The 23060-nt window shown below is 36.7% G+C and overlaps 1 protein-coding gene across 1 annotated transcript in view; it reads right to left on the bottom strand.

The window, feature by feature from the left end:
• LOC132911159 (uncharacterized) overlaps positions 1-23060 on the bottom strand; it is a 326329-nt gene that overhangs the window by 19225 nt on the left and 284044 nt on the right. The window contains exon 4 of the mRNA XM_060967569.1: positions 4483-4676. Within this exon, the coding sequence (XP_060823552.1) occupies positions 4483-4676 (194 nt within the window). The remainder of the gene's footprint in view (positions 1-4482; positions 4677-23060) is intronic.

Genomic DNA, 23060 nt, shown 5'->3' with positions numbered 1-23060 from the left:
CCTGCCTTTTCTAGCGTGAAATAGAATCAGGTGACCGCCTCTATGTTACTGCGTAATACTTCTTGCTTGCACTTTTTGGTGGTTGTATCGAAGATAGTAGCAACAAAAATATTCCGGAAGCATGCATCTATTGAAAATGCAACACGTAAAAAAAAAGACGACAAATCTAAAGAACAATCTATACGATAAAATATACCATTGCCAAATCTAAAGACCGAGAATGTATCAATTCCTATTTGCGCTGAATTTGAGCGAAGATTTTGACTTACTTCTTTTTATCGGCATATAATATGATATATGCGAGTATAAAGTATAGATAATATCCAAAATTAAATAAGTTAATTTTGTATGCATATATGCTTTTTCATTTCTACTAAAAGTTTCCCATTTCATCGTATTAGGTGATAGTTCTGTTCTTATTTGTAGTCTAAATTCATATATACATATGTATATTTCAAATACTTTGGGAAAGAAATATGTAAGAGCGACTGTTATACGTACATATGTGTAGGAAAAAATTGTTCACTTTGATAACATAATCCAAGGCTATTGAAACCGACGAGGTCCCCTCTTTTCCCAACAATTACCAATTTCACAAATTCGCACACGTCCGATGCTTTTGTCGCAAGCTTGCCTCATTCGTAACATGCAAATGTATGAGTTCCTCAATTAATCCGGAAATCATAGTTATGCATTATCTTATGTATGATACACAGAATTAATTAATTAATTTTATTGCTTCGAAAAAAAATTTATTTTAATTTCTTCGTCGTCAGTCTCGATGACACGGAATTCATATAACGCGAAGCGTATCTCCTGCGTAATAAGAAGTTCTATTGTATTTAAAGATGTGATCTCTGATCTCTTGCTTGAATAAACGTGAATCTGGCTATGATTTCTACTAGTTACTTGCCCATTTACAAAACATCGATCATTCAAGCTTTAAATTGATATTTAATAAATATTGAAATAATATAAATATTTAACAAATATAAATATCTCACCAATTAGGCACAACTAATCACCAAATCGCTTGCATAATTTAATATAACTGATTGATTTGGCTTTACTTCTGCCTATAACGAATAAGAGATCGTAATCTCGGATATAATTCAAGCTGTATGAACTGTATCAAGTTAATTGATTAATCATAAATGCCAATATGGTAACACGCACACAAGGGCTTCATAAAGGATTCATCGTTTAATCCTAACCCGACATAGCTGGTACATTGTTATTATGGACATGGAATGTTTCATTTTGTAGCGATCAATCAAAGAGGCTAATGATAAGTTGTTAATGATAAGTGGATTTTTATGCATTTATGAGAAATTCGAAGACGTAAAGATCAACGTAATGTACACAGTCTGCGAAAATACATAAAATATTTCGAGAAGAGTATTTATTGCGATATTTAGTAGATGAAACTAATTTTTATTCAGATTCCATCTCGTTAGCTATATTCGTAAAAATATAAAAATGCATGAAAGCTCCTAGTCTAGTGATAAAGTAAGAATAAAACGAATTAATTTATATTTACGCAGAAATGTAATCTTTCCCTCGTGTTACACGTTGACTGCCACGGCGATCATCGGCGATCCACGGCGATCTATGCTAAATTTTGTAGAATTATTAAAATAGGATAAATTTTATGGATTAAAAAATTGTTAAGAATGTGAATGATTTAGTTAACGTAGACAAAAAAAAAAGTGAGCAAATACAATATATCTTCTTCAAGCATTAAATGATACTCTTTCTCTTTCTTCTTTAGACAAAATAAAATTTGCATGGTAGCTAAAGTGTTAAACTGAACGGAATATTTGCAAGAACGCTCGTTTGCAATCATTCGCTTACTCTTTCTAATGTTACAAGAAAGAGGCAGAGCATATTTTAAGCGTTCTTAAAGCATTCGAATATTCGATTTTAGATTCGACGAGCAATCGTCAAACGGCGAAAGAATACTTGTCTATGCCTTCATTTTGCTAAATTTGACTAAAATAGGGAGAAGCATTTGCTTGCTTGGTCTAAAATCTAAAGTGCTCCCAACGCACTTTAAAAGCAGCGCACTCTGAACTTTGACATATTCCCTCAGCAAAACATTTTGCTTCTTCGAAAATCACTTTGCCACGGGAAGCGATTGCTTTCTTACGCTTATTCAAATCTTTATTCTATTGACGTTTATTGGATAATTCTGACTTTATAGTAAACATGATAAATGATCCAGAATCTCAAGCAACCGACGAATAGGTTAAAATTATATAATCATACAAAATAACTATTCAAAATACTGCTATAGGAAAATAATGGATTAGCAATTGCACGTATGTTAATGTTCATAATTGTTTGCACTTAACGTGCAATTATGAAACGTAGTGTTGTTATTAGGAATTAGTGACGTTATTGAGAAAACGTTAGTATTGTTGTGGTTAATATTGACGTGTTGAACATTTAGACATCTGGAAATGAGCCGTGTTCAAGAGGAAAAAATTCTCGACGTTTCGCTGAAATTGCAGTTTTGTCCATCGAAGGTCGTATTGAAACATGTTAGCGTTAGATGTGACAATCCGAGCCATGAAAGCCTAAAGATTTTTACATATCACTGAGGAAGTTTTAGATGAGTTAGATGGAATTGGTAGAAGATTCGTAAGTTCATTTATGAAATATTAAAAAATGACAAGTACAGTGAGAGATCTAACAATATAGTTATCAAAATGTATCACCAATAGATAGAGGAAAGCAGATACGACAAAATTTTAATTGTATTATTTATAATTAATGAAATGCGATTTTTATCGTAATACAAAATATGCTATATTTTTTATATTACAATGTTTTAAATAAGATAATAATTACAGAGGCTCTAATGAATTTCTAATGACTTTTTCAGTGTGTCTTGTTTTCTATAAGTGCCTTAATACTTGTGAATGCAAGTATACGTAAGACGTTTTTTAAAACGATTTATGCAGTGCAACGAGTTTTTATACGACTCCTACTGATCCTAGTCATTTCTGACGCGATCTTAATGATTCTACTGACCTAAGTTCACCAAAGTTCACATTAATATATTTATTAACCCCTTGGCCTACACGCTATCTGCCGATCACGCGAGCCATAGTAACCAAGAAGTTCGGTCGCGCGCCGTGCCATTCATCTGTTCAGCCGTGTGGCCGAACTGGCGCAAAATGCATACTTCTTATGACATGTACATTAAGGTGCTACAAAAGGAATAAACGTTTGAGGACAAATACTGTTTTTAAGACGTTTAGGGCGTAATCATGATCAATTGATCAGTTAATAAAAACAATTTATTATTTCAAAGTGGATAATGAATCACTAGCAATTTGTAAATTACCACGAGTTAGACTCGTGGTTTTCGCTTATGGCACAAATCCCTTACCACGAGTCTCGCTCGTGGTTATAGGCCAAGGGGTTACACAGGAGAAACATTTGTTATCCTTCATCTTCTCCTATTATTTAAAATAATGAAATACTTGACAAACAAATTATTTGATAATAAACCATTTCTCAAATAAGATTTTGGAATTTATTAATAACTTTAGTTTCGTGTTTGTTACATTTTCTCAAATAAAAAGTACTCAAACCCGGATGAAATCAGTATTTTTCCAGAGAGTTAAAATAAAATTTGGATATTATTTAAATAATATATCTGAACAATGATTACTTGAATAATAGATATATTATCTTATTTGGTTAGTTGTTATTTTCAAATAATTGTGCGTTAGTTTATTTAAATATGAAGTAATTTTCCCTAGATTATTTCATCACTTGGCTATCAAATGAAATAATTATCTTTTTTTAATTTTGTACTTGAATAAATTTTTAACTAAATACTTTTCTAAATATTTTCTGATCCTTTTATATATGAATATTTCGGACTGCGTTACAAATATAGATTTTGTTGCAACAACTCACACAAATCATTTAATATTTAAACAATTTAAAAAATTATAAATAGAAAGTAGGAAAATAGAAATGCTGCAAAACTATCAAAATTTTTGTTAAATGTAATATTATGCTACTGTGTGCGACTCGTGTAAGGAAATTCTACGTATAAGGATTTATTGTGACCAAGTAGAGGATAGTTCGTTCAAATAAAATACGAGGAAATGCCATGACAATCTCTTATGTCAAGTTATTTATTACTTTATTTAAATGATTTAATTATCTCAAATAAGGAATTATTTGAAAGCGATTTATTGGAATTTTACACAAAACAAAATTGCTTCCTCTATGTTATTTCTAAGATAGAAATAATAAATTGGTTGAAATTGTTCATAATAATTACTGCTTTTTATTTTATTTCAAATAAAATACTTTTCACGTAGATAATTTCCAAGAGTACGTCGCAAAAAGATTCGAATAAAACTAAATTTTGGTAATATGTAATTGGTTAATAAGATAATGATAAGCTGTAACTTATAATACCCTTCCCTTATAGTTTACAAGTAAAATATGTGTTACCTGGAGTTGATTTTGTTCAATCGTAGTGCAACTTTGTCTGTGTTGCTGAAATTTCGGTTGATACGGCTCCAACATTCTAATCTTGCCCCATCGATTGAAAAATAGCGCAATCGCAGCAGCCCAAAGGAGGAGGACCAAAACGACAATCAAAGCCTCTTCAGCTCTGACTATAACAGCGTTTGCTTCCGGAATGCCTGTTGCAATATTATATAGTATTATTTTAAGTTTATCATTGTTTTTATATATACTGTCTATTTAAACAGAATGTATTCAAGTTATAAATGTACAATGCGTTACGAAAGTATTCGAATATTTATCACAGAAAATTTGTATGAATATATTATGAAACTTTTTGAAATTTCCAAATCGGATATTCTCTTTTCTTCTTTGTTTTCTCTCTGACATTTTCTTTCTTTTTTTTTTTTCTCGCTATGTAAACAATTCCGAACTCGCACTTCTCGCTTCAGTCAAGTTTCTCCCCAAAGTTACGTTCTATGTAAGCTCGTTAGTAAACATACATGACAAGGGCAATAATTAAGGGCTGTTTTTCTCTAGGAACACGGGACCCATTTCATCTTCAACATGGATTTAAATTTTTTTTTTTTTTTTATTTTGGTTATTTTACAATTTGTCCTTATGGACATTTGGTAAAGTGTTATATCTTATTGGTGAAGAAAAAAAAATAAAATAAAAATAAATATAGCATGAACATGGATTTAAATGTCGCAATATTAATTCCTGATTACCAAAAAAACTTAGTCGCTGAGAGCTGTATTCCCACGAAACTTTTTCCGAACGTAATTATTGTTTTATTACATTCTTTTGATCGGTCTTTCTTTAAATGAAATGGATAGATAAATATATATTTAGGTATTCGCAATCGCACTCCACTATCACTCGCAGCTAGAAGACACTTATCACGCGCACACACACACGCGCCTTATACTATCTCTAAACACCAATTCTTTTATTCATCGATTGTAAAGCAGTCTTTGTGTGTTGTCTTACTTGACTACTTATCTCGTCTTCCATCATGTAAGACGTTGGAGTCTGCAACATTTTTACAATTTTTCCCAAATTTTCCGCTCGTATAAAAGTGGAACTTAAAAATGACACTTGTTTGCGCTCTTATTATAATATTGTTTTACAATTTTGTTTCGCTCTTGTAGTCTTTTATAAATATCAACAAGTATCCCTGGTGTCAGATGTTTTGTAACTACAAATTGGCGCGTTTTACATGCTAACAATTCCAATTCTATTTTTGCACGAAATTCTGCATTTCACATGACGAGAATGGCATGTCGTCCGCAATTAAATCTTCTGGTATTCTATGTATCGCAAATATAGATTTTAATATATTCATTACACTATTCATAGTTTTAGACTTTAATCGCTCAATGTCAATTTACTTAGAGAAGTGTAGGTAATTTTTCCCTCTCTAACGTAAAATATCTGTGACTACCTTTTTACACGATAGCTGAGGAAGAGAGTGAAGTATCGATGTTTCTTGGTTTTCTCATTTGCATATTTCTACATGCTTCACATTTCGCCCCAGTATTTTCAATATCTTTATTTATACCCGGTCAGTAAAATAGCTTACTGTCTCTTATTTTCATTTCGCTTATTCCTAAATGATCTGCTTGTAATCTGTTTAACACCTCTTTTCTTAAATTACTTGATATGACTACTTTGGCTCCATTCAATATTAAATCATTGACTGCATATAGATTGTCCTTTCACATTTTGTCATTATTAATGTTTTGTTGTATTCTATTTGTCTTCCACTTCCTGTCATTTGTTTGTAAATGCTACATACACTATGAGCCAAGTCTAAATAGCCTCTTGACAATGTATCAGCTATTAACATATAAGTTAACAGTTTATGTAACGGTTTATGTATATTAGGATCTGTGTGAATTCTTCCTTTCCTGGCGTAGATATCATAATGGAATTTTCTAGTTGCAAAGACTATGTAAAGTAGCTTCTTCTCTACCTGTGCTTAGTTTTTCTCTATCTCTGTCAGACTTTTGGATACGAATGCTATTTATTTTTCTGTAACAGGCAACACCCTAATCCTCTGAATGATGCATCTCTCAGTATTGTAGTTTGTTTTTTGTCATTAGATGTTTGCAATAAGGAAGATTTACTTATTTCTTCTTTTATATTATTAAACTCTGTCTGATGTACTCTCTTAGATAATTAACTGCGACTAATATAACTTTGCAATTCTCTTTTTTTATCTGCGATCTTAGGCGTTTTTGTCGCCTGTATTTTATCCTTAGCGATGGTTTTACTCTTCTTTGAAGATATATAACCTACATAAGCCACTACATCTTTTCTATATTGGACTTTTGTTTTATCGAATTTTATATTACTCCTTTGCGCTGCTTCAATTACCCGTTGCAAACTTTTGTCATGTTCTTCTACGACTGTGTCTAGCATCAGTACATCATCAAAATATATTACGATACCAGGTATGTGACCAAATGTATTTCTTCATTTTTTCCTTGAAATACTTCTGGTGCACGGTTCAGCTCAAATAGAAGTCTATTTAATCTGTAGCAACCCACTGGCGTTGAAAAAGTACATATTTGACTTTTTGGCTCTTTTCTGATTACTTGATTTGTCAAAACCCATTTTTGATACCAGGTATAGCACAATAATTCTTCCTAGTTAACTTTTCATCTACTGCTTCTGTTGTGATTATTTCATAATATGGACGGTGTATTTCTTCATTTAGATTCTTGGAATCTCTTGTCAAATTTTCAGACTTCCATCTGATTTTTTCCTAATAATTAGATTGCTTCCCTTGCTACTTCCATTGTCGTATGCGCGTAGTACTTTCTTATTTTCTAGCTCTTTTAAATGCTGTCGAAGTTTATCTTTTATAACTTCTGGTACTTTTGCTCGTAGTTTTAAGATACGCTCCCTGCCTTGCGTTAAAATAGGTCCGTGGAAATTCTCCTATGTCTATGAAAACGTGTTCGTTTTTTAAATAAATTGTTCTATACCACTGTTTCTTCCCTTTATGTTATGCACTGCATTTAGTATACCTAGCTGTTTGTATGTTCCTAATCCTAACAAGTGTTCTACTTTCTCTTTTGTTACTGTAAATTCCAATGTGCACTTATTTGTTTGGTATCTATCCTAAATGTAATCTGTCTGTCTTTTATTTGTATTTCTTCTAATCAGTCTTCTACTTTACATTATTTATGTTTAAACTGCTTATGGTAAAGTTACTTTCGCCGTCACTGCTCGCTTGATTTCTATTGTTTATCTTTACTGTTGTCACGCTTGTTCTGCATGCCTGCGCGGAATGGTTGTATTTTCCACATTTTCCACTTTTTCTCCATATGTTGGACACTGCCGCGGCCATGTATCCCATTGCATCTGTTTTATCTCGAACTCGTGTCTCTAACCTACTGCTTACTCGTTGCTCTCTAAAGCTTCCTCTTCCGTAACTGATCTCTTCCTCTTTTCTTCTTTTATTACATCTCTCATTTGTGTAGTGATTTTTTTGTGTTGCGTATATCTTCTGCGAGTTACTTCCTCTTTTTTTTTACATTTCAATGTACTTAATTAAGGTTCCCAGTTTTAGACCCTGACATTTTAATACCGGCTGTTGCAGCGCTGTCTGTCGTGTGATAAATTATATTGTCTCTTATCATCGAGTTTATTAGCATGCCATAATTATAGTTATCCCCACCTTTTTTGGTTAAGTCACATAGTGCTGCAGTAACTGTCCTTTTTCTATTTCTTCGCTATTAAAGAGAAATCTCTTATTAGAGAAAGCTTTTATTTTCTCAGGTTCTTCTTTGTCACTTTCTTGTAGGTTAAAGATTTCAAATGCTTCCATTTACTCGCACTCTATTAGATAGAGCAATGTTGCTGCCTGTGTCGTTATGGCTTTTGTTCGCCTCCCTCTCACTATCCTGAATAAGTCAAAATCTCTTTCAAATTTTCCCCAGCTTTCTGCTATATTTCCTCCTTAGAGGAGTGTTTCAGGTTTATTTATATCATCCACGGCTACTTCTGTGACGAGTACACCCTCTTATTCCTTAATGGTCACTATGCTTTCTATGTTTCCTATTTTGCGATTAGGTTTGCCTTATTTCGGCTTTTCTTTGCTTTTTCCGGCAGCAGTATTCATTTATTTATTTTCTCTTCCTTTTCTATCCCTTTTATTTACTTTTTCCTTTTTATTATTTCTCTCTTCTTCTATATTACTGTTTGTTTTCTTATTAGCACACGTTTATGCACGTATTTTTTTATGCATTTATTATGTTGTAATTATTTTTCTGAAATACGTTAATTTCTACCTTTCACCGACCGCTCCATATTCCACCATGTCCTTTAGCTCGCTTTTTGCAGATGGATTGCAGAAATAAACGTAGATTTTGATATTTCCAGTTACGCTCTTTATTACTCGTTCTAGACGCACGCTTCACGATCATTTCACTCGCAATTCATCACGCACGCATGCACGCACGCACGAACACACCTACTACATTTACGACAAAGATATCCTATTGTGTAAAGAGAGTGAAACATCTTTCAAAGATGTAGAATCACGTTGCGATCCTCTTTATATCCTGTGCATAAAAAGTTTCCACAAGTGTCTAAATATTTTTGTGATCATAGCGACGTAAAAATTTTTCAAGTATATTCGAATACAATGTATACACAAAATCATCCATCATTCAAAAACTTTCCTTCATAAGCTTTAAAGCTTCTCTAAACATTATTAAGAAAATTATTAACGCGTCAGAAAACTCGGTAAAGTCTTAAAAATGTCGAATCTCACTTGCAAACTTATTTCTAAAACTCATGCATGACAAATAGAATGGAAAATCTTCCAAAATTAGATGTACTAGTGATGAAAGAGATGTAGTGGTTCACGAAAGTATTTAAACACCCTTTGAGAATAACTTTTTTAAAATTGAAGCAAAAGGCTGTTTTTTTTTTTTTTTTTTTTTTTTTTTTTGAGAAGTTAGAAAGATTAGTTTACTGGATGACGTGTAAGAAATTTTGAGAAAATTGCAATTGTTCGTAATTCCGAAAGAAATAGTAAAGGTAACTTTTTACAATGTTTCTATCTGACTGTTTAATGAAAATTTAAACAATATCAAATTTCACTAAATTTAAACAAAATTTCATTCAGTGTATTATCATAAGGTTTCTGTGTATCAAGAACCGTAATGTATAAGAAAATGATATAATGTATGATAATTATCGTGTAATACTAAAAATATATTTCTGATTCGATGTATATGACCATAGATCATTAAGAAAAGTAAAAGAAATGAAAAAGATAAAAGAGAAGCCAAGCGGTCAGTCATCTAAGTATCTAAGTAATTTTATTATTTCATATTGCTGATATTACAGACAAATATTTAAGAAACACGAATTCATGCCAAGATGAACAATATCTGTATGCGCGTATCCAAATGTACGCAACTGTATCTGGATGAAAAAAAAAAAGAAGGGTGAGCGAAACTATAGAAAACATATGTCTTCTTCGGTCTTGATAATTTTTAAATGTGTCGTAAAGATCAACATTCTGGAACATCTTTTTCCTGTACATCCAACTATCTAAACTATCGATAAATATAGATAAAACTGTCGATACCACTAAAATGAATTCTGCCTATAGTTGTGCAACTGTACCAGGGTATACATAAGGCTGCCGGCTGCTGATTTTCTGTTTACAAACGAGAATTGGGCGAACTTAAAGGCTTCGTGCACAATGCGAAGCTGCAAGAAACGTCTGTTACAACTTATAATTCAACGGAGAGCGAATATCGCCAATGTATTGCGTATGGGTTTGAGTTAGCTTCCTCAAATCCGGTCGACAACGCATCCGTGAAGTGATAACAAACTGTGTTCTTGTTTATTGTCTTTATATCACGGCGACTGAGTTTGACGAGTCTCACCCAAACCCATGGCCAATATATTGACGATACCCGCTTTTAATTGAGTTATAACAAACATTTCTTGCAGTCTCGCACGTTGTGCCTTGCTTGTCTGACCCTTGTTTATAAACAAAAGATGAGCGGCCAGCGATTGGCAAGCAATACTGACACACGCGTTTTCACAGATACACAACCACAAAACAAGATAGGCAAAAATACATTGTAGTTTTTTGCAAATATGTCGAAAACTACGCGAGACTGGTCGTATGTCTGAGAAAAAGTTATTTGAAATAATGCCCTTGAGCAGAAATTAAAAAATCATAAAAATCGGAGAGATTGAGTTGGATCTGTACATTTACCAAAATATTTCTTACAAATTAAGCGAGTTTTAGTGCTGTGCGTGGAATATATTTGATAAAAGGTACGTAGAATCGATATGCACAAGAGCGATCACTTGATCTTTCATATTTTCAAAAATACAGTTAAAGTGTTTCGTATGTGCCGTCGATTGAGGTGATTGTAGCTGTAATATAACGTTTCGATGAAGTCGATAACGCGTTTAGAGCTCCGATTGGGACCGAACATTTCCGTTGATCGAGTTTCAACGATTTGGTAAGTTTCTCGGTGATGAAGTTCATGCTAGAGCCCGTGTCTAGCAGCGCTCTACAACGGAATGGTTGATTTTGAGCATTCAAAATGTGTACCTGTGCTGTCACTAACAGATCGTGATACGATGGTTTGGCAGGACGTGAGTTGCTTGAATCCGTTGTATGTGGTTCGGTCCCGAATAACGTCGTTTGAGATAGTCATTGTTTTCCTTGTCGTTGAGGACTCATCGATAGATCTGATTCGTGTACATTTGTTCGTGTCGAGTGAGCCTCGCGTTTGGGAGACGTTCGGCGAGACGTTTGGTGATATGCCCGGCGAGATGATTGGCGTGATGATTGTTGAGATGCTCGAGGAGATGATCGGCGAGGTGATGTACGAGACGTGTCTGATCGTCTCGCGTGAGGTGGTGCCTGCGGTGTCGGTGAACTAGGTATCGATCGTCTACCTGATGATCGGTCGCTCGAAGACCGATCGTTCGATGATCGGCTGCTTGATGATCAATTGCTTGGTGATTGACCGCTCGATGGTCGTGATTTGCCGTGATATTGAGCTTGATGTAGGTTCGTATGATGTCGTCGTTCACATACGCGACAGGAACCGGCGGTACATTGAGCCACAGAATGCCCTTGACCTAAACAATTAGTGCAGAGGGCACCCCTTTTGACGGTTTCAAGGCGATTCTTGACCGACATCGACTTGAAAACCTTGCAATGCCAAAGTTCGTGTGATCCTCGGCAAGCTGGACACACCAACGTCCTATTTGTAGTGGTAAATGTGTGTGTTCGCGGCGCCCTTTGTCGCTGACGATTGTGTTTCTCGTACGCCCGATTTTTTCTCCCGTTTGTTGTTGAAATTGCTCGATCGCCGTTCACCTTTGTCTTTAAAAAGTCCATAAGGTGTGTATACGACGGCATTTTTTTATCAAGCAGGGTGCCGTGCCATTTGCGTATGGTATGTGCTGGTAGCTTCGATGTAATCAAGCTGATCAGAACTACGTCTGAGGTGACTGGTTGACCTAGTTTTTCTAAGACCTTAAGATTTATTTTGAACGTTTCTAATAAATCGTCCAATGCGTCGGGTGTTTCTTCGTTTACTTTTGGACAATTGAGAATTAATTCCCAATGTCGCATGCACACCTGGCGGTGGCAGTTATACTTTTCCTGAAGAGTGTCGTGCGTTGAGTTCCGTGTATCATGCAACGGAATCGTCACTGGATTTGATAAGATATTCTCCGTCGGCGGAGTATGACCATAGTTGTCCTGGACGGGATTCAGTTCCTTCTGATCCAGAGGCTCGTGAGAGTTAGTCTTCAAATTACGTGTAGACGATGAGTCTCGGGTATTCGAAGTTTTCGGATTCAAGGCGTTTGGTGCCGTTGAATTTGGTCGTTGAGACTCTGACAGCTTAGTCGTCACCGGCTCGGCGGTAGTGGATGACTTGTTATCTAATTCATGATTAGATGGCATCCGACATGTTGATAGTTGCCTTTTGTCTGCGATGTTTTGGAGTCGCAAGCCCAGCTCAGTGTAATCCTTCCAGGCCTGCGCTTCCTGCGCGAGGTCCTCGTCATCCAGATCGTCTAATTCTTCTTGGCAGGATTGAAATCTCTGCCACGCATACTGAAGCTGGGATTGAAGTACATTCACAGACGTGATGTGTGATGCGGTGGGTTGATCATAATCCTTGATGTTTTCCCTTAGGTGGTTGAGGGCAACTTCAAACTGCTTATCGCGCCTTCTTCTGACGTTATTGGCTTTGGCGCTGGTCGGCATTATTATTGACGTAGTTAAAATTGAAACTTCTCACGTTTTGCTTTCTGACGTCCAAGCGTGAGGTAGAATGGCGGTGGGATCACGTGGCACTGTATGTTCACTGTTTGGAGCACTTTTTGCTGGCACGTGTATCCGGCTCGAAGGACCAATGTTAAGTTCGTCCAGTCGCGGGGAGACGCGTCTCCGTTAGGCGCGTCAACGGGAGTCGTAAATTCCCGTTACGATCTAAGAATCGACACCGCGAGCAGGGCGATCCCCTGATTTCAGTTACGACAATAGGGGTGGTTATATTGAAATAACTGTAGTCTCCAGTTATATATTTTTATTTATTCCGCACTTTTCACAACACTTGGGACGTATATAGAAATATGTTGAAATTGATATCGGTTAACGCGATGAATCCCGATATCGTGTGAAACTATTAGACTAGCTTGCCGAATGAGTGCAAGAACCGTCCGAAGTATGTTGACGCCAAGAATCGACTGTCTCGTTGGCGTGAATTGAAGTTACTGCCTCGGTGGCTAGAATTGTACTTGACTGTCTGCTTAGTAGAAGAGCAGTGAGTGACCCATCTCGTCTTATTCAGGAGGAAAGCTCGGTGTGGGTGTACCCTTGCTGAACCAAGGACCCGGATTTGTTGTTCACACGATCCGCGATGCCCATTGGTTATAGCCGAAGTTAATAAACATAATGCGAGGAGAAAGTCTCCTGCATATTTGGCTCATGGGTGGCCTTGGTCTTGGGAAAAACCCGCCATTTAGCGGGACACATCTGCTTTCCTCGTAATTAGCAAGAGAGTGCAATAAACCTAATGACTGTTCAAATGACCATCCATAAACCGAATAATATTTGTATGAATCGAAATTGAGTTGAAAAGATTCGGTTTATGGTGGTTCCTTAGGTTACTGCAGGTCAGTTTTGACGAGAGATAGGCGTCGGCGGTCAGACCGAAAGGTACGTCGCACTGACCGTCTAGCGCGCCGTAACAGTTATAATCGTATAGACATGTTTCGGAGAAATATTTATCCGAGATCAAAGAAAATTATGGTTTTACAGTCTGAGAGAAGGAAACGGAAAGAAGGTCGTAAGGCGACGTCAGTTTGCCTCACAGCGAACTCATAGTGAGTGCACGAAGTGCGAAAAGAAAGAATGCGTGTCATTTTTGTGTATAAACAGAAGAACTTGTTTTATCTGTTTACTTTCGATCTCAAAATGTTACCAAAAAATGATTTTTATGATTTTCGTCAGCAGACCATATTACCCTTACTTTTGTATAAGTTCCAAAAATAATTTTATTTTTATAAAATATGTGAAACTCAATTAAATTGTTTTTCTTTTGCTTTCGCCTTTCATCACAGATACCCTTATTAGTTTACGAATATGTTTTCTTTTTTTTTTATTTGGTAGACTTTTTACAATCAATTCTCATTGAGAATTATAAGTAAATTATTTTGGGGTGGTACTGTAACTTGGGTTATGAGAGTTTATAGTATCTTTGATTCTAATTGAATCTAATGCTTCAATCTAAAGGGTAACGAATATGTTAGGAAAGAATTTGGAGCGATTTAACTTAGGAATCAGATTTTAGGAAGAAATGTAGAACTGGAAAACCATGCTACTACCCTTTTTTCTAATAAATTAATCCCTTAGGAACGGCTGAATTTTGCACGAGGCTGTTTTTATGTACGGCAGAGTTTGACGCGAATTACGCGTAAACGATATAGCACTGCATTCCTGTTCTCTACACAAGCACATTGGAATGAAGTTTTTGATAACTAAATTATAATTTTTCTTAAAAATATGATTAATAATTCACTTTAATAATTAATAATGCAATTAAGTATAATATATTTTAAAGCACAGTATGATACATAGACCCACGTTACAATTTTCACACCCATAGGGCATTAGTGTCTGTCAAATTGCTCTTTGTTTTCTATTTTGAAGCGACATTTTGAGTTTGAGGATTCTAAGAAATTATGAGGATACGGATCAGCATGTTAAAAAAAAGCATCGAATAATGATATATTTATTTTAACGAAAAGCCGACACTGGCATATCAAAAACACAGACTATATATTCTGTCTGTATATTGTTAACAATGTTATAAAACGTAGTGAGGGCAAAAAGAGTATGGAGCAACACAAATTCTTTTTTTATTTAGTAGATTATTTACAATCAATTCTCATACAGAATTTTAAGTAAATTTCTTTGGTACTGTGACTTGGATTATAAAAGTTTATAGTGTGTTTGATTCTAGTTGACTCTAATGCTTCAATCTAAAGGGTATTGTCTTTTTAGTCTGCGGATCTGATCCGTCGTGTCAAGTAATTGGGTAACTAATGGATTTTGGTGGTTGTTAACTCTTATATTATGTCTGTTTCTAAACTATTTCTTCTTTGACTGTGGGTATCTTAAGGTCGCGATATATTGTTTCGTTGGTAACGTACCAAGGTGCATATATTAAGGACCTTAAAGTTTTTGATTGGAATTGTTGGAGAATTTCTACATTGGAGTTGCTCGCTGTTCCCCATAGTTGGATCCCATAAGTCCAAACAGGTTTTAATATGGCTTTGTATAGCATTATTTTACTCTGCATGTTTAAGTTGTAAGTAAAATTTTTTTAGTTTTGTTTTTAGTTCTTTGGATTTATCTAGGATGTGCCGTTTCCATGTCATTCTTCTGTCTAGAATCATGCCCAGATGTCTGACTGAATCTTTGGTATTGGAATATTATTTATGGTCACCTGAGGGCAGGATTGTTTTCGCAGTGTTAAAGTTATATGACTGGATTTGTTTTCATATATTTTGAAGCGCCATTTGTGGAATCATTCTTCCATAGAGTCGAGACCTCGCTGGAGAGTTGAGGTGGCAATTATCGGGTTTGAGTGGGATGCTAATAAAGCTGTGTCATCAGCAAATGTCGCTGTGATTATCTCTGTTAAGGTTGGTGCAAGACAAATGAAAAAGATCATTTAGTTCAAACGGTGAGCGAATGAGTCAGTAGAGTTAGCCACTATAGTGGCGCATCATGTCTAAGAGGTTAGTTACAAAAATAATAGGTGAATGAATAATTGGTATTATTTTACGAAAAGAATAATTGTGAAACCCAATGCATCGATGATATTCATTTTTAATTAAATTATAACAGATATTTGTTAAATATAATCTTGCGTATGCTGTTATGTACGGAGCTTTACCCAATCTCGCCCGAGTTTCGTTTATATGTACCACAAACAAAAGATAAGACAGCTGGTAACCAAACTAACGCATATCGTAGTTACATAGTTAGTTTGTTGCAAATATTTGGAAAACTAAGGAAGAAGTTGTTCAAAATATTAATTTCTACATTATATTCAACGACCGTCGATATCCAAATCGACGAAGTTGTGCCTTTTTTACAGTTTCACCGAAGGGTGTACTATAATCTATGTACTTACTATATACTACATACATACATTTGTATTTATCTTGATAATTATAGTATGTGTGCGTGTTTGTGTTGTTTGCTCGTTACATTACACCTGTTATCTGCCAAATTAATATTTACCAACAGATTAAAAGAAGTGGATTAGCCCCGAAGCGATGGATTATCTACGAAGATCGTGCGATGTGTCCGATTGAAAGCGATGTCGCTCCGGAAAAGCTCTTGACTCGAGCGTCGTAACAAAGAAACGGAAGTACGAACCGATTGCTTTTGTTGATGATGCTCAAATATAATATAAGCGTTGCTGAATACTGTATTCTCCGAATGATAAAGCGATGTTAACAAGTTGACTGTCGAAGCGATTCTAAATTTTCTCCAAAAACTGAGAGATGCGGACGGCTCAGAAACCCGAGCGATCCTGCGTTGTTCGATTCGACCGATAGTTGGGCAAGGCCCGAGTCAAATCCAAAAAAACATGTATGTTGATTGATTGGTTACACGAGAAAGGTCCAATCGGCATACTCGTTAAATGCCACACATACAGTTGATGTCTATGCGTCCGAAGCGTGGACAACTGTTGGCGAGGCTCGCGGCGGGAAGCTCACGGCGGGAAGCTCACGGCGGGAAGCGGATAATCGATACCTGGACGAATGTGAGGCTTCAATTCGAAACAATTAGGTAAGTGTCACGGAAATTCCTGCGAATGACCCTCGACGAATCAGGCCATTACAATACGCTAACGACCTTTCGAAAATAACCGCATTTATGACACGTTCGGCTGTTGGGAACACTGTGGCTATGGAAAATTGCAAGCATTGTTACGGTTCTCGAAAGAAATTATTTTAAGTGCTAACGTCCTGACTCAAAAATTGCCTCGTGTCTTCGAAAGCGTGTGTCGTAAAATTGCCTACGAAAATCTTCATGTTTTTTGTTCTTTCAAACAATACAACAGCAAAACACAGAAGGAAAGTGTATTTCCTTTGCTTGATAGAACGTTTATATAATAGAATATTCCGATAGTAAATCTGTGTATATTGAAAGTTCCATTATATTTCTAAGACGAAACACTGCAGCACTATGATTAAGGAAAGGATTTACTTCTATCAACAGAGACTTAATAAAGTCCAATATTAATTTCGCAAGTGTCGTAGTGATAAATCAATAGCGTTTGATATACGTAAAAGACTTTCTCGTATGTTTATTATTACTAACAATTATAGTAAAACGTCATTATAACCTAACCATATCATTTTTTCTTATAAATTTTATCAACGACTCAAAATGCGAATGTCAAAATGCAGTTTAAGATACAAATAATATTATTTGACTCGCTCATATAACTCACAGCGATCAAAGTTAATTAGGCAACCCTTTGAAATTAAATATTACTTGCCTCTAAATATAGTGATGTAAGAAATAGACAGTGGTGAAACCATTTTGTGATGAAAAGTGAATATTTACCGAAAAACTTGTAGCCTGTCTTTCAACGATTCCTACAAAATGTCAAATCAATATTTTATATTATTCCACGAATATAGTCAAAGTGTGTGCTTCAAAATAAATAATAAATGCGATAATTGTGCTTCTTTTTTCCATGTTAGAGTTTTCTTAAAGCATTCTTTTAATCTTTTTCTTTCCACGCTTGAAGCACGTTTCGGTCACAAAAGTGAAGATAATAAGGCTTGAAGAATTGAGATATTTCCGAAATTTATCTGGTGAACAGAAAGTCCATTTTTTAAATAACCATCTCTAATAAATATCTAGCTATATAAAGTTCGAAGATTGTGCAAAATAATTTTGGGCTTTTTTAAATATTATCTGGTGCACAGCCTGCTCTCTTCTTCAATACTATACCCTTGTATCGTAAATTTTTCTTCCGGAACGATCATTCCAACCCTACATTGCCATGTTTTAGACGTTTTGAAGCAACAGACTGGAACAGTTTTGGAAGAACAGAATAATTCCGATGGTCGACGAGGAACTTTCAAAGAACTGAAAATATTAAGTTAATGTTAGTATTGTATACAGCGCAGCAGTATTTATATTGTGGTCATATTTATTACAATAAGTATACATTTGGAGAACTTTCGGGCAAGCGCCTTTGCTACGATGCGACGGATGGCAGTAGCACAAAAACGCAAAGTTTATATGCCAAAAAATATCCCAATAGGACTATATCCAGCGCAAAGATATTTTGCAAAATGGACCAACGATCACGGGATACCGGTGCGTTAAAACCTGCGAAATTTGGCAGACGAGTTCAGTACGACGATCCTGGGAGATATAATACTGCATCGTATTCAAGAAAATGTGCACCACCACATTCTATCAACGCGGTGCAAAAGCACTTAACCAATTTGACTGTTTTGGAAACAGGTGGACACTCGCGGTCGGGACAATTGCGGTACGTGTGTGATTTTGCTGTGGACACTCGCAGAGACAAAGGATCAGAGGAAACATTAATCCTCTCTACTCGGAAATTTCACAGGGCGGGGTTTTCCATATGCTCTTATGGATTTCCACGAATAAGCAGGTTTAATCTTCAACATACCATTTGTTCTGCAAAACAATGCTCGGGGTAGTTTACGTCTCTGAATACCATGGCTTTTTTCTCTACAACTTGTACGAGGTAAGCTGCCACCCATGTGTCACGTACCAACTTTCCTTTTGCCATATGGTACGCCAGATGTGACGGTCCTTGTAAAATTCCACGTAGTCCGGACGCCAAGACCTATCCATTGTTCTAGTAACTCGCAGCAGGCCTAAGAAGACGACATAAACCGAATCTGTTCAGTTTCAGTTTTCTTCACTTAAACATTTTCGGTTTACAGATGGTCCTTATGTTTGTTGCACTCGACTCTTACCTAATACGGAGAAAGCGGGTGCCTGGCAAGATAAAACTTTTCCCATAAACAAGGATGCCCACGAGCCATATCTAGCTCTCCTTGTCTTTACTACCTAATTCATTTACCAATGGGCATCGCGGATCGTTACCCTCACTTTTCCACCAAAAAGTGTGGACAACGAATCCGCGTTCTGAGTTCCAAAGGGAACACCCACACCGAGCTTTCTTCTTTGATGGTACGAGACCGTTTAGACAGTTCTATTTCTAATTTCAATCCGGTTCTATTTCTAATTCCAATTCAGTCACAATATTGACCTTTGTAATAAAAACTCTGAGTCTAAAGAATAAAGATTATACAAAAAAATCAACAGTCGTGTAATTACTTAAAAATTACGTGACATTTTGGCGATCCACTGCCAGGATCCATTCGCTTCAGTGAAAACGAAATTACGATTTCGGCGTACGCGCATCATTGAAGATTGAAGGATCAGCGGACCACTGCGAATCTTTGCTACTACGAAGCCCTGCAGCAACTTTCAACGTTCCACTACGGTGAAACTAGACGAGAGGACTACGGTCAGCGCAGAGCAAGCCTACGAATAAGATTCGGAATCTAGAACCAACCAGAGAGGAAACATCCCAGAGACTCCTCAACGGCCATAGCTACTACGGTAAGCTGGAAATCTGGATTCATTTGTACATTACCGTACGAGAAAATCAAGTTTCTCAAGCGTTTCGAGCGTTTCGAGCTCAAATAAATAGTTCAGACTCAGTAAATTTAATTAGAATCATGTCTACATCGCGAAAAGACGAAACCGAGACCGTTTCCGCAACCGGAGTTACGGATAATCCGATTCGTGCCACACTCGACGCGATATTAAAACAAAACGCACTTATTATGCAACGTCTGGAAGAAGCGGACAATGAAAAAAAAAAACTTGCAGCGGAGGTAGAATTATTGGGAAAACATATGTCTAAAATAAATTCAGGACGTGACGCTACTACCGAATTAGACTCCTATGTTACGATAGATGAAATTAATACCAGCAGTACTCAGATAAAGCGACCACCTGTAAAATCTGACAAAACGGACGATATGGACAGTGAAGAAGAAGTAATAAGTGTTGACAACCCCATGTACAGCGCAAAAACCTGCTTAGACTTTATCCCCATACTCAACGGACAAGATGATATAGGAGTAGAAGGGTTTATTAAACGGGTAAGGGAAGCTCGAGCCGAATGTAGAGAAAAACGCATATTACTACGACTAATTTTAACACAAAGAATCATTGGAGAAGCGGAACGTAGTATCCGCCACTCTGAAATCGAGAACTACGAGGACCTATTTGAAAGCCTCAGAAAATTTGTATCCGTAAGTATTACTTCCAATGGAGCTCGTGATAAGTTGCAACGTACGCGACAAACCGAATCGGTACACAATTATGTGAAGAGATTCCGACACAACCTCAACGAACTGATATACGCGCTTCAACATGAAATTCGCGATCCAGTACGCCGAGCAGTCGCCATAGATCTTGAAACTGAACGAGCAACCAAAGTTTTCGTGCTGAATTTAAAACCCGAAATAGAGATACGCACATCAGCTACAAGGCCGAAGAATCTTCAAGAAGCGCAAGATGCAGCTTTCGAGGCGGAATTAGTCATAGGGGAGATCGAACGCAACAAAAGATTAGGAAGAACAATGTATCAACCAATTGATAGAGCTAAAACCCGATTCCAAGGAACACCTAAACCAATGCCAAGAAACTTCCAGCAAGCTGAGCGAACGCCACTTACCCAAAGAACTCAACTGAAGTGCTTCAAATGCAGCCAAATCGGACATGTCTCCAATCAGTGTAAAAAATTTTTGAACACCCAGCCAACACCCGAGACCACCGGCAGTCCACAATCTCGAGACACACAAGGAGGAAACAAAGGAACCAATAGACCAGACCTTCGAATTAACGCCACAACAGGAAGACTACCCACAGTGATTCTACGATCCGACGGACGACGACATGAACTCCTCGTTGACAGCGGAGCAGGAATTAATGTGCTCAAAAGACGATGTGTATTACGACCAACAATAGTGAAAGAACAAAAATTCTCGATGGGACATTCTAAGTTTAGGACTAATGAACACGCGTTAATAAAACTATTCGGTAAGGTCATAGAATTCTTCGTGGTAGACGATAACTTTCCGATTATAGAGGACGGCATACTCGGTGTGCCGGCGCTATCTAAATTCAAATTCGAACTTTCAAACCAACAGCTCAAACTGGACGATAACATTCTCCTGTTGCAACAGGAAAACAACGTACCCCCTAAACAAGCATTGTCAAAAATGGTCTATCTGGAAGGAAAACCGACGAGGATATGCTTTATCAATGGTGGTAAGTACCCAACCAGAATAACTAATCTCATTGAAAATTCAAATACATACGGTCAAGTCTCCACATTTAAAGATCTAGTCAGACTCTCGCATATAGAGAAAACTCTCCGTGAACCAATCGAAAAGATATTGCTGTTTTACCTCGACGTATTTAACCTAGAAACCGAACTTTTACCGTGCACTAACCTTGCTAAACACAGAATAACGCTAAAAGAAGACAAAGTCATTAACACAAAATCTTACCGACCACCCGAATGCCACAAAGAGGAAATCAAACGACAAACGGACGAAATGCTACGAAAGAACATAATAGAACCATCTGACTCCCCTTACAATTCACCAGTCTGGGTAGTACCAAAAAAGGCAGACGCCTCAGGGAAACAGAAATGGCGAATTGTAATAGACTTTAGGAAAATAAACGAACTAACTGACCAAGACGCATACCCATTACCCGACATAGACGACATACTATCCCAACTAGGCAACGCAAAATTCTTCTCGGCCCTCGATCTATCCTCTGGATTCCACCAAATCCCAATGGACACAGACTCTAAAAAATACACAGCATTCTCAACGCCACAAGGACATTACCATTACAATAGAATGCCATTTGGTTTAAAAAACGCACCTGCCACATTCCAACGGATGATGGACACCGCTTTAAGAGGACTCGTAAATAAACATTGCTTTGTTTACTTGGATGATATCATAATATTCGGACAGTCAATCGAGGAACACAATAACAATCTCGCGATAGTATTGCAACGTTTACGCGAAGTCGGACTCAAGATACAGCCTGATAAATGCGAATTCCTTAAACCCGAACTGGAATATCTCGGGCATTTGGTAACCGCCGAAGGTGTAAAACCAAATCCCAAGAAATTAGAAGCCGTTAGTAATTTCAGACAGCCACGCAATCCCACAGACATCAAAAGTTTCTTAGGACTAGCGGGTTATTACCGCAAGTTCATCAAAAATTTTTCCAAAATCGCGAAACCATTGACCGAACTTACGAAAAAGGACGCACCATTTCATTGGACAGATAAAACCCAAGAAGCATTCCAAACACTAAAAGACAAACTCTGCTCATCACCCGTGTTAAAATTCCCAGATTTTACAAAACAATTCATAGTAACGACTGACGCTAGTAACGAAGGTTTAGGTGCTATCTTATCACAAGACGGACACCCCTGTTGTTACATCTCACGAACTTTGAACCCACCCGAACAGAATTATTCCACAACCGAAAAAGAACTCTTGGCAATCGTATGGGCCGTGAAACGCCTCCGACAATATCTGTTAGGCCGGAAATTCCTTATTCGAACCGATCACCAAGCGCTAAAATGGCTACAAAATTGCAAAGACCCCTCGTCACGCCTGATGAGGTGGAGACTAAAACTAGAGGAATACGAATACGATATAGAGTACACTAAAGGAAAAGATAATACCGCAGCCGACGCACTATCTAGGATACATGTTTTAACTAGACGAAACAGAAATTTGAACATAGAACTCGAAAAAAAATATCACGATTGGAAAAAATCTACCGACGCGTTACCCAAAATTCTCAAAATGCCTCCGAACCATAAATCTTTCTATCAATTATACAAGACAGAGCTAGG

This window comes from Bombus pascuorum, chromosome 10 (assembly GCF_905332965.1).
Source record: "Bombus pascuorum chromosome 10, iyBomPasc1.1, whole genome shotgun sequence".
Classification (NCBI taxonomy): Eukaryota; Metazoa; Arthropoda; class Insecta; order Hymenoptera; family Apidae; genus Bombus; species Bombus pascuorum.
Note: the sequence above shows the minus strand (reverse complement) of the source record. Positions and strands in the feature narration are given on the sequence as shown.